This window comes from Psammomys obesus, unplaced genomic scaffold (genome assembly GCF_907164565.1).
Source record: "Psammomys obesus unplaced genomic scaffold, mPsaObe1.curated_primary_1811, whole genome shotgun sequence".
Classification (NCBI taxonomy): domain Eukaryota; kingdom Metazoa; phylum Chordata; class Mammalia; order Rodentia; family Muridae; genus Psammomys; species Psammomys obesus.
In genome coordinates this window covers 1,620,581-1,648,155 of record NW_026596345.1, presented here as the reverse complement: position 1 = coordinate 1,648,155, position 27,575 = coordinate 1,620,581, and the positions used below count along the sequence as shown (strand labels likewise).

The 27,575-nt window shown below is 38.1% G+C and overlaps 2 protein-coding genes across 2 annotated transcripts; both read right to left on the bottom strand.

Annotated features, from left to right (window-relative positions):
* Nucleotides 1-3,633: 3,633 nt before the first annotated feature.
* LOC129669138 (olfactory receptor 2W1) lies at nucleotides 3,634-4,587 on the bottom strand. The gene has a single exon (XM_055597243.1). It carries the CDS (start codon nucleotides 4,585-4,587, stop codon nucleotides 3,634-3,636), a length of 954 nt encoding a protein of 317 aa, XP_055453218.1.
* A 19,657-nt stretch (nucleotides 4,588-24,244) lies between these two features.
* Nucleotides 24,245-25,198, bottom strand: LOC129669139 (olfactory receptor 2W1-like). The gene has a single exon (XM_055597244.1). The coding sequence runs from the start codon at nucleotides 25,196-25,198 to the stop codon at nucleotides 24,245-24,247; it is 954 nt and encodes a 317-aa protein (XP_055453219.1).
* Between the last annotated feature and the right edge of the window lie 2,377 nt (nucleotides 25,199-27,575).

Below are 27,575 nucleotides of genomic sequence, written 5' to 3'. Positions count from 1 at the left end.
GGCCTGCTCGCCGGAAGAGGGCACCAGATCTCATTATAGATGGTTGTGAGTCACCATGTGGTTGCTGGGAATTGAACTCTCAGAGTCATCTCTCCAGCCTGGTCTATAACTATTATACGTTTTATACATTTAGTTTATCGAAACTAGGAAATGATTACTATATAATTGAAATTCCTTAGTCACAAAGTTTACAAAGATTAGGGAAAATTTATAAAATAGAATATTGAGTAGGATGACATTCATCACACAGATCTTGCAGTCTCCTGTTGTGGGACAGCAAACTATTTTTTTTTAATAACTTTGAAAGAGATATGAAGAGGGAGACAAAGAAATTCACAACATCCTGTATTAGCTGCATTTTATATGAATTTCTATAGTGTCATGTAACTGGCCAAGTAAGTAGCCATCCAATGACTTTTCTTCACATTTCAAGGGTTATGAAGCAATAGAGGAAAAAATATATCATAGCGTTTTTAGATTTCACCAAGTTATTTTGCTAAATTCATCTTGATTTAGTGAAGTTATGTATCTATCTATCTATCTATCTTGAAACAGGATTTCAAAACCCTGTATAGCCCTAGCTGTCCTGGTACTCTTTTGTAGACTAGGCTAGCTTGAACTCAAAGATTTTCCTGCCTCTGCCTTCTGAGTGCTGGGATTAAAGGTGTACACGACCACTGCTGGGATGATTCATTGAAATTATAAAGAACTTATATTTCAGAGAAGGATATAAAATAATGGAAAGTAGCAAAGTTTAAATGAAATACTATTTTTAATAAAACTAAGTGTCATGATATGTGCAAATAAGGTTTCATTTATTTTGTGAAATTTCATCAGTACAAACATTGCAATACCTTTTAAGAGTCCCGCAATTCCACAGACATATGTCAAAAGTTTAACAGCTATCAAATCCATCATATTCTCTTTTCATTGAAGTTGCAATAACCGTGGAATATGTTTTATATGAATGAATGAGAAATAAAAAGATTGTGTTGTCACCTTTAAATTTATTTTATATATTTTAGTGTTTTGCTTGAATAGATGACTGTGAACCATATATGTGCTTTGTGCCCTTGTGGGGCAAGGAGAGTACATCAGATCCCCTAGAACTAGAGTTACAGTCACTTCTGAGCTGTCAGGTGGATGATGAGAATTAAACTCAGTTCCTCTGGAAGACCAACAAATGTTCTTAACCACTGAGGAATCACTCCAGTTCTGTGTTCTCACTTTTAAAACACTTAAATTTGTGCCCTTTCATTCTCTCATTTTAGAGAAAGTAGTAGACAGTTGCAAAAGATATTAGAACCAAGTTTTACTGAGCAAAGAATAAAAGAAGTCACTCTTTAGGTGAGGTTTGTGATAATTGCTGTCCGACATACTGCATTATCTGATCTAAATGTAAACAAATTATTGGATGATGCCACGAAAGGTTAAATATACAAAATTATTTATAGGGCTAGGCATCACAGCCAAATTTAATGGGAACAGCTTAAAGCCAGCAGAGCTCCCTGACAAGGACCCAGCAAAACTGAGCCAAATGATACAATTGCTATGGTGTGGTCTTCCACTTTTGGTCATGATCTCCATGTGTTGCATGAGGGTCTTTTAATATTTACACAACTTTGGATATTAGATTGATGGAAAATTTTTTATGAATCATTTACACCTTCTCCCAGGAGTACTGCTTCTAAGGTTTCCCAGGAATGTCCTGACCATAATGCCCCTCCCACTTTTTCAGAGATATCCTTATCTGGCTCTACTTGAAGGTCTTCCTTAAGCACTGAAGGTTGTGACTCAAATAAAGATGCCAGAGACTTCCTTACAAGGCTCTAACTCCAAGATATTCTCGGAACATCTGTCTCAGCACTTACTCAAGAACAAGATAATCAGAAAAAGTAAACTTAAGAAGGTAAACAAGATACCTCCCCCTGAGGGGGAAGCAGCATTACCAGGCCACAGAAGAAGACAACACAGCCACTCCTAATGAGACCTAATTGACTAGGCTCAGAAGGAAGGAAAAGAAGTCCTCCCCTATCAGTGGACTTGGGGAGGGGCATTCGTGCAGAGGGGGGAGAAAGGGAGGGATTGGGACAGGAGGAGGGAGGGAACCACAGGGGGGATACAAAGTGAATAAAGTGTAATTAATAAAGAATTTTAAAAAAGACAAAAAAAAAGATTTAATGGCCTAGAGAAGTTGGCAGCAGATCAAATTAAAAGCCTCTTCCCACTACTGATGGACAAAGAATGGTGTGAATAAATGATAAAAGAATAAAGTATTAAGAACTCCATTTCTTAGAATAAGTTAACTCATACAGGGCAGCTATGGTGTTGTGTGACCAAAAAACAAAAGAATAACAAGATAAGACATATAAATAAATTCTACCAATATGTAAAATATAAATATTGTATTATGGCAGAAGTTGATAATACTTCCAGCAGCTTTGGCCTGAAGACTTTTTCTGAGACTAATGACAATTAGTACCTTGACTATTAAAATTTGATAATACACTACTTGGGACATGATAATCTGCCCAGGCTGTCTTGGAGATTTTCTTTCTGTCGAGTGTCCTTGAAACTGTAAAAACTACCAGCCTGAAAACAGGCTGTCATGCTTTTCGCAAAATATGCCCTTGAAACTACAAGATTTTTGAAAAGTTAGGTTGTGACGTTGATAAGGGAAAATGATTGTAAAAGGTAACTTATTCTGTCATGGTTTATCAATGATGGCTAAACTTATGACCAAGAGAAAGTCAAAACATTTGTCGGGTGACAAAAATAACATGATCTATGTATTAGAGCAACACGCATATTATCCCTCCCTACTGAATTCTGTATCAATAAAGAAGCAGTCTAACTGCCAGTCAGTCAGGATGCAAAAGTCTCCCAACCCTGGTGCCTGACTCACTACTTCCTCACCAACTCCTTATCTCTTCTGTGGGACCAGGCCAAGCTGAGGCTGGTCCTGGGCAGCTAGGGATATAGTGCAGGATAGGGTACTTACATAGCATGTATGAAGTGTTGTGTGTTCAATCTCTCACACTGCCCAGAGTGGGTGTAGTGGTACATGCCAATAACACAGACTTTGTGTAGTGCCATATGCCTGTAATACGAGCACTTAGGAGGTTGAGGAAGGAGAATCACCCTCAGGTACATAAGGCATTCGAGACCATCTTGGTTTCATGAAAACCTCCTTCAAAAACAGAAAAATATATGAACACTTCAAATTACTTGCATATTGTTATTCAAGTGTGTAAAGTACAATGCACATGGAATCACCTGGGTCAATATTTTGGATATGTGAGCATTTCCACTGAAAATATACAGAGACAAAGCATATTTTATGGGGCGGCCAAATAAATTAAAACTCACTCATGTTTATATCCAGAGCCCCTTTGTGTTACATTTTAGCAAACAGAAATTCTTAGTGGCATGTTTCCCAGGAGAGTATGCCAAAGGTTAGGAACCTGAAAGATCTGTTTCATGGTTTTCAAGTTGCTTGCATCCATAAAGATCTGTATGTAAGAATTACTTCAGCCATTGGTCTATGTGATCCAAGGATTATTCATCTCATTGAAATCTAAATTAGAGAATTTCTATCATTGCTTTATCCTCTCCAATACTTTTCTATGACTTCTAGTTTTTTCTTATTTCTACAAATCTGTGATGAAACCTCATGAGTTTCTTCAGTGCATCTTTCATATCTCTGTTCCTTAGGGTGTAAATGAGGGGGTTGAGACTTGGAGTGATGATGGTGTAAAAGAGGGTGAGGAATTTTCCCTGGTCCTTGGAGGCCCTGTTGCCAGGTTGTAGGTACAGGTAGATAATAGTTCCATAGAATATGGAGACTACAGTGAGATGAGATCCACAGGTGTTCATAGCTTTTTGTTGCCCTGCCTTTGACTTCATGTTGAACACAGTTTTGGCTATGTAGCCATAGGAAATAAGAATAAGGATGAGAGGCAGAAGGACAATGACAATGCCTAGAGCAAAAACAGACATTTCAACTGTTGTGGTATCTACACAAGCTATCCTGACCATGGCTGGCAATTCACACAAGAAATGATCTAGAAGGTTGTGTCCACACCGAGGTAAATTGACAGTGAGTGTGCATAACACTACAGAGTTGGCCAAACTAACACCCCAGACCATGGCAATCATTTTGATACACAGACGTGGATTCATGATTACAAAATAGTGCAATGGCTTACAAATGGCTGTGAAACGATCATAGGACATGACAGCCAGGAGAAGACACTCAATGGAGCCCAGCCACATATATGCATAAAGCTGCACAATACAACCCACAGAGCTGATGGTCTTCTCAGGTCCCCACAGGTTAACCAGCATCTGAGGGACAATGCTTGTTGTGAAACACAAATCCAGGAAGGATAAGTTCCTGAGGAAGAAGTACATTGGTGTGTGGAGATGGGGATCCAGGAGGGAGGCGAGAATGATAGCTGTGTTTCCCACCAAGGTAATAATGTAAAAGAAGGTGACAACTCCAGAGAGGATCATCTCCAGCTGAGGGTGGTCAGAGAAGCCAAGCAGGATAAACACATGCAGAGCACTGTAGTTGCTTGTGTCCATAGTCTTTCAGTGTTTATATTCTACAGCAAGAAGAGAAGGAGAGGGAGGTAGAGGAAACTAGCAGGTAGGGTGAGAAGGAGAACAAGAAATAAATTGTGAGTGTAGGCTATGAAAATAACTGGTAAAATACAAACTTAGCTTTGGGAAAAATAGTTAATAATAGAAAGAATTAATGAATGCAGGGTGGCTATTATAGTCAACTTGTCCTGTGCTTGTTGAGGATTCTTTGTTGGCAAATGAGTTTACTATTAGACTTTTCTTTTTATCTAGGTGACCTTGAAGACTTGACTCTTATCTCAGGGTCTGGTATTTTTCATGTGCATATTTTAATGTTTGAAAATGATAGGCTTATAAAATCACATGACCCTTTGACTTCTTATCAAGGTAGTTAGAGCATAGTGAAGATACTCTCCTACCTGGTCAGTGAAGTCATGTATAAAGTTTAGCTGTTTTGTTAATGTCAGCTTAAAAGCAAAAGTGTTCTTCATTCTTTTTTTGCATTTCTAAGAGAGCACTAGTGCTCCAGGTTATTTTGTAAGTCACCTAGAAGTTTCCCAGGCCTCTTTTTCTTTTCATATCTTCAGCCATTCTTTTTACCAAATGTGATATGTTTTTATTATGAATATACTACAATACAAAATATACCTTATAGATCTCATTTTAAAAAATTTCAGCCACTATTAACACTGAAACTGGTTTGATACTTTGTCTTGATTCTTGCCTTATGCCTTCACACTGTCACTAAGGTCTTGTCACTTATGTGCTTCTCATGTATCAGCTGCTTTTAGAAGTACTTTCATTTAAAAGAAAATGCAGGTAGACCTGCATGCTTTGGTATCTGTGCAAGCCTCATTATTTTAACTTACATACCAATTTTCACGTTCCCTGTTGGTCTTCCTTTTCTTCAAATGCTTCAAAGGTCATTCCTATGTAAAACTCTGCATCTTCTTTTTTTGGAAAAATTTTTATTGTTTTTTTAAAAATTTATTTGTCAATGCTCAGCATAGTTAATAGGCACATATCAGAACTCATATGTACACGCTCTCATTGATTATGTATTTGTAGCTCTTACAGGGAGCCAAGATGACAAGGAACTAAAGAAATTGTGAGAGTTTGAATTCCAGAAAAAAGATACTGACTGTGTGACACATGCAAATTGCACAGAATCTTACTTTTGAGACAAGCTATGGGAGGTGAGCTTGTGTTACCTGCTGCTGTAACAAAGGTTTTCTCCCCCTGCTATTATGAAAGTTACATTGAGTTATGAAAGTTGCAGAGCTGAAGCTTTGGTTGCTGTAGCTGAGCATGGATTGCTTGCTCTGGTTCATGTGTTCTTTATGGCCCCACTGTCAGTGACTTCTCTTGTCCTCTTATCAGTGTGAATTTGTAGTGTGATGCATGAACCTCAAAGCAGAAGATGGAAATTACTTGTCTCTGAGTGCCTAGCTGTAACCATCCATTTCTGTTCCCTTAAGCCTGGTGTGTTGAGTCTCCTTTCTTGCTATGTATTTAAACATTCTCCTTATCCCATAGGTTTTGTTACTTTCTTTGGGAGGATGGAGGAGAAGCTTTTTTTGAGCAGCTGTACTATTATCACAATTTTATTACGAATATTATCTGCACTGATCCAATTGTATACAGGACTTGTAATATAATTTTATCACCATGCTGTGAAACTGTAAGGATGCTGCTCACTTCTAGACAATACTTCAAAGACACTCAAGGGTAGAATGCTTTTTCAATGATGATTTCTTTTCTCCTAAGATGGTACTACCTAAGTTTCACCCTTAAAAAGAAATCTTTTTTAAAAAATGTGTCATTTATTTCAATAATTTACTGTGTTATACCAGAAAAATGTATTAAAACTGCTGAGTTCAGTTTTACACACACACACACACACACACACACACACACAAATTGGCAACAATAGAAACACTTATTGCAGGAGCTAAAAATCAAATGAACAAAAAATGTGAGTGTCTTAGAATAACTCTGGTGCACAAGACTTGGAATAAAAGTATTTTATAATCATACAAAATGTGCATTAAGATTGTCTAGCATTCTCCTAAACACTGGAAAAACTCCAAGAAAGCAGACATTATCTCTGAAGTTCTTTTCTCTATCCAGCACATCTAACACATACCCCAATACATTTATCTGTGTGTTTTAATAAACAAAAAATACTCTAGGAGGAACAAAGGGAGGGGAAACTGTGGTTACAGTGTATTTTATGAGAGAAGCATCTATTTTCAATAAAAACACACTCTAAATTACATTAGAAAATCATGAAGAGTCCTATTTTCCCTTTAAAATTTTGTTTATTTTGTGACATTACTTAAGTTGGGTGATCATAAGTAGTAGGTGACTGAGAAGATATTTTTATCTACACAATACTTACTTAGCTTGCTCAAAATAATTTCTAATGCTACTCTGTACTTAGAGGACCAGTGAACTCAGCATGATTCAATAGAACTTGGAGATAGACTCCCTTACACATCCATAAGCATCTAAGAACTGCCAACACATAGAAAAGACAAGCTGCTGAACAACGTCCATTGTCTGATGTTATGTAGAGATAATTTGCTTCTGAAGAAATAATAACAATGACTGCACCATACTGTACTGTATTATCACAACTGTGATAAGGCAGGCCTTTGACAGTGCATATCACACATCCAATAGTGACCTGTACAGATGGCAGAAAGCAGCTTCTAAAGATGATGGATAGGGTTGCATCAAAGGTTATGGATATCGCCTCATGGGCATATACTTGACATTCAAGACAAAATATATAAAGTATTCTGTTAAAAATAATTCCAGCTAAATGTAAAACTGCTGGCTCCGTGGGTGTCCTTGACTGCCTCTCTGCAGACATACAATATAAAAGTTCTGCAATTTTTTTTAGCTATGACCATTCAAATATTTTTCATGAAGATTATTAAGAAATTTCTTTAAATTATGGCCCTGATTCAAAAGTAGGTGCATTAACTAATTTGTTGTAGTGCTTTAAATAGTTATTTTGAGAGAGTCATTTCATAATTTCTTGGGCATTATCTTTTCACAGTTGACTAAGCCTGAGTTCTGCTATTGGTCAACTTGGATAGAAAGAAAATTGATTATCTGAGATGTGTTGCAGCTCAAACTGTCTCAACAGAGGAATGACTAGTCAGTACACACTAATTATGACAGGCATACTTGTCACAAACAATGAAAATTCTTTTAAAACTGAACTCCATCTCATTCTGTCAATTCTTTAATAAATTTCATTACCACTATGGCTCAGAGATTAATTTAGGAAGGATAAAAGTACTTCTGCCAAATAAAAAAATATACACAAACCTCAAATAATTTAGTATATGTCACATCACAAGAATTATAAATGGATAAAAAATTTGGATCTTACCAAACTACATTTTTTTCAAGAACAAAATATTTCAATTCATTTTAATTTAATCACATTTCTTGTTTACACTTCAGCTGTGTCTATGAAATAAAAGTTAAGAGATAGCTTTGTATTCTCTGCTTGTAAAAATTAATTGATTCGTTTTCCTCTATAACATAGACAAACAGGAATGATATCTCTGTAGATATTTACAGTATTTATTCTCATACCCCTCCCAGCAGCCTGAATATTCTGTGTCAATTTCAGTTCTTTTATTTTACTTCTTACATGTTCTTGGCAATCAAGAAATACTATTTTCCAGGATTAGTGTTGAGATTCACATCACTGTGCTCAAGAAGTCACTCATGTCCTACCTCTGGGGTCCAGGATGTTGAGAGTGGGACCACTTAGAGCTTCCTCTCCAGGGCTGCAGCTCTCTCACCATCTCTGGGTCTCTGTGAGGAAGCTCTTGATGGTGGAGTTGCCTCAGGACTCTCTGCAGGTGACGCCAGCCCAGGGCTGCAGCTGTCACAGTCTCCCCTTGATTCCTTTATGTTTAGATGAAGATGGAAACATATTTTAATTGGAGAGAAATGTGGAAACCAGCCAGATAATCCAGAATAAACACTGAGTAAAATCTTTCTGAAAGCCCAGAAAAACCAGCCTTCCGTTGACTTTCCTGAGGTGCTGGGGACAGACTAGCCAAGGGAACACTGGCACAATCACCTTGATATTTCACTAAGACGTTTTAAGGTGGAAAACTTGCATAGCATGCAGGAAAGCTGAAGGACAGAAGATTAAAGGATGTATTTTCAGAATTATTTTGTTTAGGCTATGAATGCATTACAAATAAAATGTGTTCTCTTCATGGACATTTTGAAAACTAAGATTCTGACAAAAATTAACTGTATGAAATGACCTTACCATGACAGAAGTAAGTTTGCTTTGAGTAGATTCACTTAGATAGTGTACTGCATTTTCATTTTAATCTGTCTTTCCATCTTCTATGTCTCAGTAGTTGCCTCAGACACCCAGGTTTGGAACTGTTGCCCTTGAAAGAGAAGGTGTGTGCTCCAAAGCCCCAAGCAGCAAGTTCAGGTTCATTATATTCACATTTCCACTCAGTTGTCTTGGTGATCATGAGGTATGATTAAATACATCATGCCCAGTACTGTTAGTTTTGTTGTCTCACGGGACACTTATTTCAACACAAGGTGCTGGACAAGTGAGCACTCTAAAGATGTTGTATGACTTAGTTTGTAATCATCAGCAATGTTATCTTCCTTGAACTCTAATTCCATGTCACTAAGAATTACTTTATTAAAATGACATAAATTAAATGCCAATGATCACATGTGAATGGCTTCTTGTCACTGAACAAGAAAACAGCCTAAACTATTTTCTTCTGCATGGAAGTGGACATTTTACAGTTTGTTGCTTACACGGATCAGTTGTGGGAAAGAGTTTGGGCTTCAAGTCTTTGTGATTCCCATGATCAGTTATATAAACTTGAGACAATTGCTTATCTCCCTGTGCTTTATCTCAATATCTAGATTGAAAAAGAACATTCCTTAAAGATTTAGTATAAAGACTTAGTAAGTTTGAGATAGATAATAATACACTGATGACTAGCACATAGTGACTGTGGAAATAAAAGTGTTTTCTGATTTCAACCCATTGAGGCGCCTTCTGCTGGAATAGTGTTTACTTTTTATTAGTTTGGAGAAAGCTGATACCAATATTTGATTAAACACCTGAGATAATTTTTTTCAACATCAACCCTTTCCATTATTTTTTTAATATATGGTATGTATATATTTATTCATTCCCTTTTCATTTGTTAGATTCTTTGCTTTTTATTAATTTTTTAGTTATTTAAAACACTTTTAAAATTTAAATATATTTTGATTATATTCTTCTGTTCCCAAAAGTTCGTTCAGGTCCTCTCGTCGTCCTCCCTACCCACTCAACTTTAAGGTCTTAAACAAACAAAGAAACAAGCAAAACAGAACAAAAAATTTCAAATTCCAGTAGAACAAGAAAACACCAGAAACCTAAAAAACAAAATACAACATTACCTCAAAACAGAACAGCCAACCAACCACAACAAAAGCCACCAAACTGTAATCAACTAAGAGCACCACACAAAAAAACTGTGAATCCATCATTTTTTGGTCAACTATTTTTAAACATGAGATTTGCTCTGGAGTGCTTGATTTACCCCTGTTCTATTCGATTGGACCAAGCTGATTTTCACTACCCCAGCAGGCACAAACGACAGTACTATTGGTAACTGTTACCTTAGTGAATAGGTTTATATTATTACTTTTGAACATTCTTTTATTTGTTCCCTTGCTTTTTTTTTTTTAATGAAACTAAATATGATAAAACAAAAACTATCACAGTGAAGTTGGCAAGTCAGACCAACAGAAGGAAAAGAGCCCAGGAGTCTGAGAGCAACTCATTTGCACACTTGGGAATCCCCTAGGAACACTAAACTGGAAGGCAATAGTCTAGGTCCAGAAAACCTGGTGCAGACACATACACCCTGTGCATGCTGCTTCGGTCTCTGTGAGTTCCTATGAGCTTTGCTCATGTTGATTCAGAGGGCTTTTTTTTCTTGCTGTCCTTCTTTCCTGCTGACTCTTAACATTCTTTCTACCTCCTCCTCCACAAGGTTCACTGAACTCTGAGGGGAGAGATTTGATGTAGACATTCAATTTAAGGCTGAGTATTTCAAGGTCTCTCGTTCTCTGTGTGATTTCTGGCTGTGGGTCTCCCCTCTCTGGCAGAAGGAAGATTCTCTGATGATAGTTGAACAGGCTCTAATCATATTTGTATTTCTGGGTATGGGATACCATCTCACTCAGGATGATTTTTTTCTAGTTTTGTCAGTTTGCCTGACAATTTCATGGTGTTGTGTATTTTTCTTTCTTTTTAATGGCAGAATAATACTCCATTGTGTAAATGTACCAAATTTTTGTTTATCCAGTCCTCTCTTGATGGACATGTAGGTAGTTTCAAATTTCTGGCTAATATGAAGAGAGCAACGATGAACATGATTGAATAAGTGTGTTTGTGATAGGATGAAGCATCCTTTGGGTACATGCCCAGGAAGGGTAAACCTGGGTCTGTGGTAGATTGATTCCCATCTTCCTGAGGAACTGCCATATTGATTTTCAGAGTGTCTGTTTGAGTTTGGACTCTCACAAGTAATGTATGAGTATTCCTCTTATTCCATATCCTCACCATCATGAGCTGCCCTCTGTTTTGTTGACCTTAGCAATTCTGCCAGTTGTAAGATGAAATCTCAAAGTAGTTTTATTTCTATTTCCCTGATGGCCAAGGATGTTGAACATTTCTTTTTCTCAGCCATTTTGTTTTCCTCTATTGAGAATTCTGTTTAGTCCTGTAACACGTTCTAAAAATTAGGTTATTTGTTTTTACAATATCCTGTTTCTTGAATTATTTATATATTTTGGATATTAGCCCTCCATGTGGAGTTGGTGCCACTTTGAGTGTTAGTGTACATGGCCTTACAGAAGCTTTTCAGTTTCAAGAGGTCCCATTTATTAATTGCTGATCTTAGTGCCTGTGCTAATGGTGTTCTATTGAGAGAGTGTTTCCCTCTGCCAGTGAGTTCAAGTCTACTCCACAATTACTGTTCCGTGTTTTGCCCGAAGTTGAGTTGTGTGCAGGGTAACAATATGGATCTACTTGTATTCTTCTACATGTGCTGGTCCTGTGTGACCAGCACCATTCTTTGAGATGTCTTTTCTTCTAGTGTGTATGTCTGACCTCTGTGTAAAAAAATCCCTAACTGGATTTATAGGTTTATAGGGTCTGGGTTATTAATTCTATTCCATTGATCAATGTGTTTGTTTTTGTAACTATAGCTTTGTAGAACAACTTGGAATTGGAGATAGAAATACCTTCAGCAGTTCTTCTATTATTCTGGATTGTTTTAACTATCAATGTTTTCCCCTGTATTATGCTGAAAACTGTCCTTTCAAGATCTGTGAAGGATTGTGTTTGAGTTTTGATGGGGATTATATTAAATCTAAAGACGACTTTAGGTAGGATGGCCATTTTTACTATGTTAATTCTTCCCATCTGTCTATGAGCATAGGAGAGTGCTCCATGTTTTGGTTTCTTCTTTTTCTTCGCCTCCTTCTCCTACACTCCTCTTCTTCCTCCTTTTCTTTTTCTTAAGATAGGGCTTCTTTGCACAGCTCTGGCTCTTCTAGAATGACTTCTCTGACTCCCAAGTGTCGCAACTAAAGGTGTGTGCCACCTCTGCTCAGCATCTTCTTCAGCTTTTTTATTGAATGACTTGTAGTTTTGTCATACAAGTCTTACATTTACTTGGTCGGAGATACTCCAGTATATTTAATGTTATTTGAGATTAATTTGAAACATGTTGTTCTCCTGATTCCTTTCTTAGATCTTTTGTAATTTGTATAATAAAAATATTGTTTTTTTTGTGAGTTAATTTTGTATTCAGCTACTTTGCTGAATGTGTTTATTATGTGTAGGAGTTTCCTGATGGAATTTTTAGGGCCACTTATATATACAATCATATCATCTGCAAATAAAGAAACTTTGACTTCTTTTTCGATTTGTATTCCCTTGATCTTCTTTGGTTGTCTTATTGCTGTAGCTAAGATGTCCAGTAATGTATTTACTAGGTATGGATAGAGTGGACATCCTTTGTTTTGTTTCTTATTTTAATTGAATTGTTTTGCCTTTCCCTCCATTTAAGTTGTTTCTATTTCATCCTTGTGTTTGATTATTTCCTGCTTTCTATTTCTCTTGGGTGTGTTTTCTTCTTTATATTTTAGAACTTTTAGGTGTTCTATTAAGTTGTTAGTAGGAGATCTCACTAATTTCTTTATGAAAGCATTTAGTGCTTTGAACTTTCGTCTTAGCATTGCTTTTATTGTGTCTTATAAGTTTTGGACTGATGTGAATGCATTTTCTTTGAATTACAAGAGGTCTTTAATTTCTTTGTTTCTTCCTTGACCTAAGGGTCATTCAGTGGAGAGTTTTTCAGTTTCTATGAAGGTTTCATGCAGGTTTTCTGTTGTTTCAGTTGTTGGACTCCAGCCTTAATCCATGGTGTTCTAAGAGCATACATGGTGTCATTTCACTTTTCTTGTACAGATTGAGACTTTCTTTGGGACCAGGACTCGCATTTTCATTTGTTTGTTTTTGTTTTTCAGGACAGGGTTTCTCTGTGTATACCTGGGTGTCTTAGAACACACTCTAGAGATTAGGCTGGCCTCGAACTCACAGAGATCTGCTTGCCTCTGTCTTCTGAGTGCAGGAATTATAGACATGCACTACCACTGCCTGGCTCTCCAGGACTTTTTATTATGAAGTGTTCAGTTTTGCCAAAGGCTTTCTCTGAATCTAATGAGATGATCACATGTTTTTTGTCTTTCAGGTTGCTTCTGTGGTGAGTTACATTCATCGATTTATGTATGTTGAATCATCCCTGCATCTCTGGGATGAAGCCTACTTGATCGTGGTATGTGATTTTTTTGATGTGTTCTGGAATTGCGTTTGCAAGTATTATATTGAGTATTTTTGCATCTATCTTCATTGTCTTAGTCAATGTTCTATTGCTGGGAAGAGACACTATGTCTCTTATAAAGAAAAGCATTTAGTTAAGGCTTGCTTATAATTTCAGAGTTTTAGTTTATTACGAGCAGGCAGAAAACATGATGGCATACAGGCAGGCATGGGTCTGGAGGAGCTGAGAGTTTTACACCTGGATCCAAAGACAGCAAGAAGGAGACAGACCTGCTTTGAGAGGGGCGAGGGGGCTGGCTTGAGCATTTGAACTGCAAAGTCCATCCCCAGTGACACATTTCCTCCAACAGAGCTAGACCTACTCCAACAAGGCCACACCTACTCCAAGGCCACACCTCCTAATCCCTGTGGACTTGTGTCAAACATGTGAGCTTGTGGAGGTCATTCCCATTCAACCCACCACATTCTACTCCCCGGCCTTCATAGGCTTTTAGCCATATCATAGTCCAAAAATGCATTTGCTCTAACTTCAAGAGTCACCATAGTCTATAACAGTCTTAGCTTTGTTTAAAAGTCTAATGTCTCTTCTGAGACTCATGGCAATCTCTTAACTGTAATCCTCTTTAAAATAAAAATGCAGATCACATACCTTCCACATACAATGGTACAGAATATACACTACCATTCCAAAAATGAATGAGAAGGAGCATAGTGAAGAAAGATTGGACTAATACAATACTGAAGAGCAGCTGGACAGACTCCAAACTCTGCATATCCGTGTCTGATGTCAAAAGGCTCTTCAGATATCCAACTGCTTTCAGTTTGGTGACTACATACTCTCCTCTCTCTTGGGTTGGTTCCACACCTGGTCCACACCAGTCCTTGGCAGGTATCCCATGACTCTGGCATCTCTAGCATTTTGGTGTCTCCAAAGTAATTCGGATTTACTTTCACAGCTTGACACAAAGGCTCCTCTGGGCCTCCATGCAGGAACACATCTGACACACATCTGGCTTCAGTGGCTTTCTTTAGTCGTGAAGAGAGAGTAAGTAATGTTTTCTTGTATTCTTGACTTTATCCAGAACCATGCTGCCAAAGCTGCCAAGTTTTTGCTTGCTGGGGCTTGAACATGGCTCCCTGGGTTGAATACATGTTTATGAGCTTCCTGTTTCCAATGGTTTCCTTTACTGTTTAAGCTTTTTAAAAATTCCTTTTCATGAATTAGATGCTTATCTCAGTGGGATCTTGTCCAGATGTTACTATTCCCTTTATTGCATGTAGGATCAGATATATTTTTTTTAACTTTTCATCTTCCTGAGCACTGGACTTAGCTCTAGTCTATGTCCTGGTTATTCCTTTCCTCTCAAACTGTGTATTTTATATTTTTCCTGGTTCAGCTTACTCTTTTTCACTATAGATCTATAGAAGACATAAAGCCATGTGACACAGTCAATACTAGGCTGCCTTGAAATCTTCTCTGCCAATGCTATTTAATCCAAATCTCTTCAGTTTTGCTTCAGGAAGTTTTTTGGACAAAGGCAGAAATCAGCCACATTCATTACCCATCAGAAGAATTACCTCTAAGCTACTTATTAATACTCTTCTCTGAAGCTTCTTGAGTTGGACTGTGATAATTTACATTGCTCTCAGCAACACAGTCTTGCTCCTCCTGGGATGGTCCATTAAGCTCTATTTAAAGTATTCAACTGCCTTCCTAATCCAAAGTCCACATTCTACAAACACGAAACACAGTCAGGCCTGTCACAGCAATACCACAGTTCCTGGCACAAACTTCTGTCTTAGTTAATGTTCTATTGTTGTGAAGAGACATTGTTGGTATAATGTTTTTGTGGAATATGTACAATTCACCCTTGCTCATTCAAATGCTGATTTCTCTACCCCACTATTTGGTTTAAGTCTGGACATTGCATTGTGATGTTTGTTCTAAGCATCAACTGTCTCAAGTTTGTGTAAACATGCCACCATTTATACTCTGTATTTTCAATAAAACAACCAGCCAATGCGGTGCAATGGAGACAATAGGGTGGGACATCCTGGTCTGGAGGGGAGGAGAAAGAAGTGAGTGGGAAGAGTTGGGAGAGCAGAAATAGGCAGGAGAGGGTGTGAAACCAGGAGGAGAGATGAACTGGACCTAAAATATGACTAAAAAGCAAGCATAATGTGGGAAACCTGAATGGAAGAAAATGGCGGTTGGAAGTTTAGGATGGAGTAAGTGTTGCCCAGCATTGTGCTCTAGGTTAATTAAATAAATTCTAGTCACTGTGTGGTGATTTGGGTATACAGCTGGTTTACGAATAACTGCTGTTTAACTAAAAGACAAATCAATAATAAATATTAATAATTAATGACAAGACACCATGACGACAACAACTCTTATAAAGGAAAGCATTTAACTGTAGCTTGTTTACCATTTCAGAGGCTTAATCCATTATCAGCATGGTGGGAAGTACGGCAGCATGCAGGCAGACATGGTACTGCAGCAGTAGCTAAGAGTTTTACATCTGGATCCATAGGCAGCAGGAAGGAGAGAGACAATGGGCTCGGCTTGAGCATTTGAAACTCTAGGGCCCACACCCAATGACATACTTCCTCCAAGAGGCCATGAAAACTCCAAGAAGTCCATACCTCTTAATTCCTGGCAAGCCATGCCACTACCCCATCACCAAACATTCAAACGTGAGTTAATTGGTCTGGATTTCTGTTTCTTTCTTGAGTCTTTATGTGGTTTATGTATCCGTGTAACTGTGGCCTCATAAAATGAATTAGGTAACATTCCTTCAGTTTCTATTTTGTGGAATAATTTGAGGAGTATGGGCATTAACTCTAATTTGAAAACATGGTAGAATTCTTTGCCAAACCCATCTGATCCTGTTTATTTTTTTTTTATTTTTTGTTTTGTTTTGTTTTTGGTAGGGAGACTTTTAATGACTGCTTCTATTTCACTAGTGGTTATAGGTCTGTTTAAATTACTGATCTGACCTTGATATAATTTTGGCAAGTGGTGCTTATTGAGAAAATTACCCTTTTTTTTTTTTTTTTTTTTTTTTTTAGATTTTCCAGTTTGATGGAGTACACATTTAAAAATTATGTCCTTATGATTCTGTGGATACTCTTGAGATATTTGTGTTCAGGGCAGAGATGCTGAACTATCCTCTTAATGAATTTTTACTTTGCTTAGTGTGTAGTATTCTTTTCTATCTCTTTTGTTTAGTTTTGAAGTATATTTTGTCAGATATTAAAATGGTGCCATATTTTAATATTTAATATTAACAAGATACTAGCATGTTTGTTAGGTCCATTTGCTTGGAATATCTTTCCCATCCCTTTATCCCGAGGTAATGTTTATCCTTGATGGTTAGGAGTATTTCTTGGATGCAACAAGGTTTCTTGGATCCTGTTTTGGCATCTAGTATCTTAGTCTATGACTTTTAATTGAGGAATTGAGACGGTTGATGTTTAGAGATATCAATCAACAGTGATTGTTGATATTTTGTTATTTTGTTTTTGTTGTTTTGTGTGTGCGTATGTGTGTTGTGTGTGTGTTCACACATGCATGCATACACTTCTTTGAGTTTGTTGATCTGGGTTATTTATTCATTGTGTTCTCTTATATGTAGTTAACTTGTTTAGGTTGTAGTTTACATTCTAGCACCTTCTGTAGTGCTGAATTTATAGATAGATATTGATTCAATTTGGTTTTATCATGGAATGTCTTATCATGGTGACTGAAAGCTTTGCCGGGTATAGTAATCTGGGCTGACATCTGTGGTCTCTTACAGTCTGCAGAACATCTGCCCAGGCTCTTCTGGCTTTTTGAGTTTCCATTGAGAAATCAGGTGTAATTCTAATAGGTCTGCCTTTGTTATGTTTCTTGGTCATTTCCCCCTGTAGCTTTTAATATTCTTTCTCTGTTCTGTACATTTAGTGTTTTGATTAGTATTATGCTGAGGGGACTTTCTAATCTGGTTCAGTGTATTTGGTGTTCTGTATGTTTCTTGTGCTTTGATAAGCATCTCCTTTTTTAGGGAAAGTCTGCTATAGAGCCAGAGATTAGACTTGGGGATTGGGCTTGAAGGAATGGAAGAGAAGTGAGAAGAGATGAGCAGTTAGCCGACCTTCTCTGAGAGGACTGGCCTGTGGATCCTCAGAAATTGCCCACAGGAATTAGAAAAAAATTCTCCTATGAGTTTGTTGAAAATATTTTCTGCTTTTTTAAATTGTATTTTATTTTTCTATGATTTTCTTAAAGGCATTGTCAGGGTCTTACAGATGGAGAAATCCTGTTTATTAAAATATCTATTATCAAATAAATGTTACAGTTTTGGTGGTCGAATTTGTAACATTTTGTACTGTTATGTGAAATCATAATATTGTAATTTTCTTTTTAGTATATATGTCTAGGTGTTTACAACTTTAATAATTCTGTATGCAAAATATAGTTGTAATTTTTCAAAGTAATACAGACTGTGAAGTCTAGGCATACATTCACAGAAATCAATGGATACACATTTTTGTAGTGATTTTATACTGGCAAATACTTTGTGTGATTTGGATGAATGAAATTATATATTACAGAGGTAGTTCATACAGACACATATATAGCACACACACAACTGTTCTAACAAATCTTAGGTCATCAATTTCCACTGCAAAATTTTCAACAAATTAAAAATTAGGGATTTTCCAAATTCCTTATACACTGCTCACAAGAACATACATCTGAACTATCCAGAGATGGTTAGAGGTAGCATATCCACGGTGCATCGCTCTTTTTTACTTGTCAGACTATAGTTACAACAAGCCACTATGAAATGAAAACTGGTAAGAAGGTACCTAAAACTTTTTTATACAAGTATCTTACATAGACTTGAGAAAATCACATATTGTTTAAAAAGCTTGTTGTGCTCACAATAAAAACAAGCGAGTTAAACTTTGTAAGTCAAATGGAAGCCATGCTTCTGGGTGTACTCAGGGTAGGCTACAGCCACCACACATCAAGCAGCAGAGTCAACCATCTGCATTATTTACAGTGTTTTAGGGTGCATCTTTTCAACATTTTCTAGATTACCAAATGGAATTTAGGTTTCGTGTGACCTCTTTAATCTTGTGAATCTCTTTAATCTCTAATAACATCAAAATAGCATATCAACTACACTTATCTAAAATAACTGTTCACCTTTTGTGTTTAAAATCATCTAAGTTGGGGGTGCAGAGATGGTTCAGTGGTTAGAGTACTCATGGCTCTTGCAGAGTACCAGGTTTGGTTCACAGCACTCACTGGGAGCCTCACAACCATCCCTAATTCTAGTCCCAGGAGATATGATACTCTCTTCTGGCCTCTGCAGACACCAAGTACTCACGCAGTGCACATACACATAGCAGAGAAAACACACATAATATAAAATGAATAAACACAATAAAATATTTGTTTGAAATTTTAAAATATTTTTAATTACTCTTTGATGGCAGATTTTGAAACAGAAATTTAGAATGGTATTCCTGTTACTCAGCTATGCTTGATCTCTCTGAGATATTTTATTTATAATTTTAAATTTTATTTTTTTATTTATCTATTTATTACAATTTATTCACTTTGTATTCCTGCTGTAGCCCCTCCCTAATCTCTTCCTGGTCCCATCCATCCTCCCTCTTCTCCTCCTATGCCCTTTCCTTAGTTCCCTGATAGCCGAGGACCTCCTCCCCTTCTATTCGACCCTAGCCTATCAGTTCTCATCAAGGCTAGCAGCATTGACTTCCTTGATGACCTGGCAAGGGTGCACCCCCAGGGAAAGGTGATCAAACAGTCAGCCACTGAGTTAAAGTCAGAGATAGCCCCTGTACCCCTTACTAGGGAAATCCACTTGGACACTGAGCAGCCAATGGGCTTCCTTTGAACAGGGGGTCTAGGTCCTCTCCATGCATCGGTCTTGGCAACCCCCTTCCCCAGGCCCAGGTCTTTTGGCTCTGTTGGTCTCCCCGTGGAGTTCCTGTCCCCTCTAGGTCTTTCTGTTTTTCTCTTCTTCCATAATGTTTCTGGCACTCTGCCCAAAGTTTGGTTATGAGTCTCAGTATCTTTGATACCATGGTGGGTAGAGTTTTTTGGAAGTCCTATGTGGAAGGTTCCTTTCCTTCTCCTGCTTCCAATGTCTATCCTGTTTGCCCTTCTGAGTGAGGTTTCAGCCTTTTCCCTAGGGTCCTCCTTGTTGTTTGCCTTCTTGAGGACTATAGGCTATAGATTTTTATAGATTTTAGATTTTAGTCAGAGACAGCTCCTGTTCCCCTTACTAGAGCATTGCTTTAAGTGTTTATGTGCCATTCAATTTTCCTCTGTTGAGACTCTGTGTTTAGCTCTGTATCCCATTTTTTAAATTGGATTACTTGGTTTGTTGGGCTAAGGCTTTCCAGGGCATCCAACCAAACATCTTACTGAGGGAAAGAAATGCTGGGAAGGCGAGTAGGTAATGAACTGCTTCTTCCTCTGTACATTCACGAGTCACCAGCTTACGGTTTTCACACTTCATTACTGAGTATACCTGAGAAGGGTCCACATGCTACAGACACCTACCCAGGCAGAAGTACTGGCTGATGTTTACGCCACCTCTCACTCATGGGAATTTAGCCTAAGATCTACATGAATCTAATGAAACTGGTTCAGATAACATGGAAGTGAGATAGGGTTTGTGCTGCCTGGACATGCAAGCAGTGTCTGGGTGATATCTTGCCAAGTGGATGGGTGTGAAACCTTAGCACCAAAAGGGGTTTAGCCATCGTGGAAATGGCTTTTCAACTGGAAATCATGTGGAAGCTCTGAAAGTGTCTCAATAAAAGCCATTTTGAAAGAAGAGAAGAAGCAGCAGAAGCAGAAGAAGGAGGAGGAGGAAAGAGATATGACCAAGCTTCTAAAAGCCTCAGGTCTCAAAATTGCTAGTGTGTTAAATCTGAGAAGTGAACGAGTCATTTTTGGCAGCACTTGGTTTTCAGCAAGAAGCAGAGTTTGTAGAGACTGTGATAAACGAGGTCTTTTGACCATTGATTGCATGTTCAAAGGACACATATGAGGTAGCTCCTTGGCATTAGGAAACAGCTTTGGAGTCCTAGCTTGAGACTCAACAACAAAAAGTACAATCCGTTTTAGACAAGAGCAGCTGAGAGTTGCCAGTTAGAGCAGAAAGTATTGATCCAAAAAGTGTTTGGTTCCTTGATCTTCTCCTTTTAAGAAAGCAACAGCAAGTCTCATTCAAATGAAAAGAAAAGCCTTTTTTTTTTTAAATGGAAAGGGAGAAATGTGGAAATTTTGGTTTATGATATGCAAACATGAGTTTGTTTTAATTGAAGATGTGGGATATGAGACTGATACAGATTGTCTACAGAAGCAAACTCTTTGCCTCATGAGGCTCTAAGAGAGGCTCTTTTTAGCCTCAGATAGTTCAAATCTGAGGATTCTGGAGAAGGAATAACTGCCAGAGCCCAGAGTGTGCTGAGGGGGCTCTAAAGAATAAGAATGCTGCTGGTGCTACCCAGGCCCTCACTGCTCCTGGTTGATGCAGTGTGAAAAGAACGTGGAGATATCCTGAAAGGAAGACTGAACTTGTCCTTAGGAACTACATCCCTAACCAGCAGGAAGTAGCTAAGGAAAACAATGTCTCCCCTCCCCACTAACTTTCTGGGGTGTTGGAAGGGATTGTGATGGAGTAGGAAGGACTTCCTGCTAGAGCTGATGAATAGAATAAAGCAAAGCATATGGGGAGGGTGAGGAGGTTAGGAGGAAAAGGTTTGTGGGATCCAGAAGAGATGAGGTGGGGAGAAGGCTCCAGCAGATGTTCTTCTGCAGAGCTGAGGAGGACACTGGGGGATGAGATTTGGAGGAATGGAGGGAGAGGAAATATCTGAGGTTAGCCTCTCTACTTTCTCCTTTAATCACTGGAAAGTGTTGATCCAGTTGTGTGGAGCTTTTGCCAATGTGGCGAATCTCATGAATATTGACCCGGTTCCTTGCTTAAAGAAGCTTTTTATTAAATTGAAAATCCAGTTGATTTATCATCATTATTATTTAATGTCATTTACATCTCCAGTCCTAGGTTATTCGCATGAAATCAGGTTGATTAGCTCTCAAGGCATTTTTAGTTCTTAGAAGTTCAACATTTTAATAATAATTCAAAAGATAAACATCATGCAATTATCTAAGTTTATATCTAAATTCAGATAAACAAAATTGTTTTAACTTCTAGCCTAAATGCAGAAAAGGTGATCTAAAGGGCAATGAAAATCAGACACACACGGAAACAATTCTAGGTAGGCAGTGTACCACTCTTCTGGAGGTCTATAACTGTTGTATGTTTTTAGACTTAATTTATTGAAGCTACGAAATGATCCCTATATAACTGAATCTAATTGGTAGTAAAACCTCACAAAGGTTAGAGAAAACTTAGAAAAATAGAATACTGAGTACAGCGACATCCATCCCACAGAACTTACGATTTATTTTATCGGATGGTAAATTGTTTGAAAACATCTTTAAAAGAGGTATGAAGAGGAAGACAAAGAAATTGACAATATTAATTAAAATTTTACCTGAGATGTTATAGTATCATCTGACTGGCTAAGTAAGTTATAACCCAATGACCCTTCCCTCGTCACATTTCAAGAACTATAAAGCAACAGAGGAAGAAAAACAATTATGACACTTAGATTGTACCAAGGTATCCTGCTAAATTTACCTTGATTCATATAACTTGCTAAAAATAGATCATTTGGAGACAGATATATGATAACAGAAAATATCAAAGTTTAAATAAAATACTATTTTTCATAAAGGCTAAATACATGGAAATAAGAATTTAATTTACCTTGTGAAATTTTATCCCATGCAAGCATTACTATAGCTTTTAATAGTTCTGCAAGTTTCATAAACATATGTCAAAAGTGGGACTGGTCTAAAATTCATCATATTCCATTTTAATTAAAGTTACAATACCCATGGAATATATTTTTAATAAATGGGTGAGAAATAAGCAAGGTTGTGTTGTCACCTTTAAATTTACTTTAGATGTATTGGTGTTTTGCTTGAATAATTGCTGTGCACTGAAGAGTTTAAGTTAGCCTGAATATAACTCCATTTTGAAATAAAGATCTTGACTGGGAGCTGAATTCACGTACCAGGAAATACAACAGAATGTACAACTGGCAGAAAACAAAGTTAACTCTCCTAGCAACAGCCTCCAGGAAATATAACAGAATAAATGCTTCATAGAAAATAGAGACAAACTCCCTGACAATAATCAATGGGAACTGGTTGGAAATCAGGTGGAAAAATTCTTCCCAATGTTTCAGATGTGGTTTAGAAAAATAACCATTGTGATTATATGCCTTAGCCATTATGATTGTGTGCCTCAGAGAAGGTCACCCGCCCATCATTTCACCCAATTCTGTAACGCCAAGGCTTGTACCCCCTGCTTGCTGCCATGGAAACCCCCGGCTCACAGACTTTCCCTTTAAAAATCCTGTTCACTCAGAGCTCGGAGTCCCACATCTCTACTGCTGCGTCAGTGAGACTTGGGTCCCGAGTTCGATCACTCTCGTAATAAAGCTCTCTTGCTATTGCATCGAGTCGTCTCCTGGTGGTCTCTGAGGGTCCCGTGAACCTGGCATTACATGCACCACATGGGTGCTTGCTGCACTTGAGGGCCAAAAGATCACATTCTCCGGAACTAGAGTTAGAGACAGTCGTTGGCTGCCATGTTGGTGCTGGGAGTTAAACTTAGGTCCCCTGGAAGAACAACAAATGGTCTTAACCACTGAGATGTCTCTTCAGCTCTGTGTCATCACTTTTAAAACTCACTAACTTGTGCCATTTCATTCTCTCATCTCAGAGAAAGTAGTAGACAGTTGCACAAGATATTAGTACCAAATTTCAATAAACAAAGAGTAAAGAGGCCACTGTTTAGGTGGGATTTGAGATGAATGCTGCCCTACATATTGCATTATCTGAGCCAAATCTGGATAAATCTTTAGATGAGATCACAAAGGATTAAATACTTAAAATTATTCATAGGGCTAGGGATATAACACAGTTGGTAGATTGTGCTCATAATATGTATGAAGCCTTGTGTGTTGAATCCCTGACAACACCCAGAGTGGGCAGGGTGGCACATGCCTGTAACACAGACTTTGTGTGGTGGCATATGCCTGTAATCCCAGCATTTTGGAGGTTTAGGCAGTATGATCATCCTCAGATACACAAGGCATTTGAGACCAACTTCAATTCATGAAAACCTGCTTCAAAAACAGACAAACATATGCATACTTCAAATTACTTGTAGATTGTTATTTAAATGTACAAAATATATTGCACATGAATCACCTGGGCCAATATTTTGGATATGTAAGCACCACCACTGAAAATATACAAAGAAAGAAAACAGATTTCATGGGGATGCCAAATAAATTAAAACTCACTCATGTTTATATCCAGAGCCCTTTTGTATTACATTTTAGCAAACAGAGATTCTTACTGGCATGTTTTCTTTGAGAGTATGCCAATGGTTAGAAACCTGAAAGATCTGTCTCATGGTCTTCAAGTTGTTTGCATCCATAAAGATCTGTGTGTAAGAATTACTTCAGCCATTGGTCTGTGTGATCCAAGGATTATTCATCTCATTGAAATCTAAATCAGAGAATTTCTATCATTGCTTTATCCTCTCCAATACTTTTCTATGACTTCTAGTTTCTCCTTATTTCTGCAAATCTGTAGTAAAACTTCACAAGTTTCTTCAGTGCATCTTTCATATCTCTGTTCCTTAGGGTGTAAATGAGGGGGTTGAGACTTGGAGTGATGATGGTGTAAAAGAGGGTGAGGAATTTTCCCTGGTCCTTGGAGGCCCTGTTGCCAGGTTGTAGATACAGGTAGATAATAGTTCCATAGAATATGGAGACGACAGTGAGATGAGATCCACAGGTGTTCATAGCTTTTTGTTGCCCTGCCTTTGACTTCATGTTGAACACAGTTTTGGCTATGTAGCCATAGGAAATAAGAATAAGGATGAGAGGCAGAAGGATAATGACATTTCCTAGAGCAAAAACAGACATTTCAACTGTTGTGGTATCTACACAAGCGATCTTGATCATGGCTGGTAATTCACACAAGAAATTATCCAGAAGGTTGTGTCCACACCGAGGTAAATTGACAGTGAGTGTGCATAACACTACAGAGTTGGCCAAACTAACACCCCAGACCATGGCAATCATTCTGATACACAGACGTGGATTCATGATTACAAAATAGTGCAATGGCTTACAAATGGCTGTGAAACGATCATAGGACATGACAGCCAAGAGAAGACACTCAATGGAGCCCAGCCACATATATACATAAAGCTGCACAATACAACCCACAGAGCTGATGGTCTTCTCAGGTCCCCACAGATTAACCAGCATCTGAGGGACAATGCTTGTGGTGTAACACAAATCCAGGAAGGATAAGTTCCTGAGGAAGAAGTACATTGGTGTGTGGAGATGGGGATCCAGGAGGGAGGCGAGAATGATAGCTGTGTTTCCCACCAAGGTAATAATGTAAAAGAAGGTGACAACTCCAGAGAGGATCATCTCCAGCTGAGGGTGGTCAGAGAAGCCAAGCAGGATAAACACATGCAGAGCACTGTAGTTGCTTGTGTCCATAGTCTTTCAGTATTTATATTCTGCAGTATGAAGAGAAGGAGAGGGAGGTAGAGGAAACTAGCAGGTAGGGTGAGAAGAAGAACACGAAATAAATTGTGAGTGTAGGCTATGAAAATAACTGGTAAAATACAAACTTAGCTTTGGGAAAAATAGTTAATAATAGAAAGAATTAATGAATGCAGGGTGGCTATTATAGTCAACTTGTCCTGTGCTTGTTGAGGATTCTTTGTTGGCAAATGAGTTTTCTATTATACTATTCTTTTCATCTAGGTGATCTTGAAGATTTGACTCTGATCTCAGGGTCTGGCATTCTTCATGTGCATATTTTAATGTTTTGAAATGTTAGGGTTGTAAAATAACATGGCCCTTGATTTCTTTTTTAAATTTTTAAAAATTTATTTATTTATTTTTTTTATAAATTACAGTTTATTCACTTTGTATCTCAGCTGTAGCCTCCTCCCTCATGCCTGGCAATCCCACCCTCCCTCTCTCATCTTCTCCCATGCCCTTCTCCAAGTTCACTGATAGGAAGTTCCTCCTCCCCTTCCCTCTGACCCTAGCCTATCAGGTCTTACCTGGACTGGCTGCATTGTTTTTCTCTGTGGCCTGGTAAGACTGCTCTGCCCTCAGGGGGAGGTGATCAAAGCGCAAGCCACTGAGTTCATGTCAGAGACAGTCCCTGTTCCCATTTCTAGGGAACACACTTGGACACTGAGCTGCCATAGGCTACATCTATGCAGGGGTTCTAGGTTATCTCCATGGTGGTCCTTGGTTGGAATATCAGAGTCAGAAAAGACCCCTGTGCCCACATTTTTCTGTTCTGTCATTCTCCTTGTGGAGCTCCTGTCCTCTCCAGGTCTTACTATCTCCCCTTTCTTTCATAAGATTTCCTGCACTTTGGACCTTTTGATTTCTTATCAAGTTTGTTAGAACATAGTGAAGATACTGTCCAACCTGGTCAGTGAAGTCGTGTATAAAGTTTAGCTGTTCTGTTAACGTCAGACTAAAAGTAAAAGTGTTCTTCATTTTTCTTTTTGCATTTCTAAGAGAGCCTTGGTGCTCCAGTTTATTATGTAAGTGACCTAGAAGTTTTCTTAGACTTCTCTATCTTTTCCTATATATGCCCTTTCTTCTTTTTAAATCTGATATATTTGAGTACAAATGCATATTTTATTTTTCTCATTTTAAAGTACTTCAGCCATTATCACATTAATTGAAACTAGTATGATACCCTGTGTCAGTTCTTGTCTTCTGCCTTCACACTATCATTAAGGTTCACTGAGGTCTTGTCATCCATGTGTTTAACATGTACCAACTTATTCTAGAAGTACTCTCATTTTAAAAGATTACCTTGGTAGACCTGCATACTTCGATACTTGTGTAAGCCTCATTTTTCTTACCTTCCATAACAATTTGTACAGTCCCTGTTGGGCTTCTCTTTTCTCAAGCATTTCAAACATCATTTTAATCTAAACCCTATCTTCTCTTCCTCTGTGTATTACTTTTCTTTATTTTTAGATAACCTGTTCATGTTCAACTTGTTTAACAGGCACATGGTAGCACACATTCGTACATTCTTTCTATATCGGTGGCCATGTATACGCATAGCTCCTACTGAAAGCCGGTGTGATACGGAGCTAAAGAACTTGTGTTTGAGAGTTTGACTTCCAAAAGAAAAACCCTGACTGTGTGATGCATGCAAATTGCATAGAATCCTATCTTTGGGACAAGCTATGGGACATGAGCTTGTGTCACCTGCTGCTGTAACAAAGGTTTTCTCCCCTGCTGGGTTATGATACACCGAGTTATGAAAGTAGCAGAGCTGTAGCTTTGGTTACTGCAGCTGAGCATAGATTTCTTGCTCTGGTCTGTGTGTTCTTTATGGCCCTGCTGACAGTGACTTCTCTCACCCTCTTAGCGAACGTTCTCTTAAAATTGAAGTCCATCTCATACTGTCAACTTTAAAAATACATTTCACTATTACTATAACTCAGAGATGAATTTAGGAAGAATAAAAATACTCCTGCCACTATCAATGTAGATGCTGAGACTTATGGGCAACCTTTGGGCAGAGTGCAGGAAATCTTAGGAAAGAAGTGGGAAACAGTAAGATCTGGAGAGGACAGGAACTCCACAAGGAGAGCAATAGAACCAAAAAAATCTGAGCACAGGGGTCTTTCCTGAGACTGATATTCCAACCAAGGACCATGCATGGAGATAACCTAAGACCCCTGCACAGATGTAGCCCATGGCAGTTCAGTATCCGAGTGGGTTCCATTGTAATAGGAACAGGGACTGTCTCTGACATGAACTGATTTGCCTGCTCTTTAATTACCTCCCCCTGAGGGGGAAGCAGCATTACCAGGCCACAGAAGAG

Excerpts from the sequence above, each read along its gene's own strand:
- LOC129669138 (XM_055597243.1), bottom strand. The coding sequence starts at position 4,587 with ATGGACACAAGCAACTACAGTGCTCTGCATGTGTTTATCCTGCTTGGC.
- LOC129669139 (XM_055597244.1), bottom strand. The coding sequence starts at position 25,198 with ATGGACACAAGCAACTACAGTGCTCTGCATGTGTTTATCCTGCTTGGC.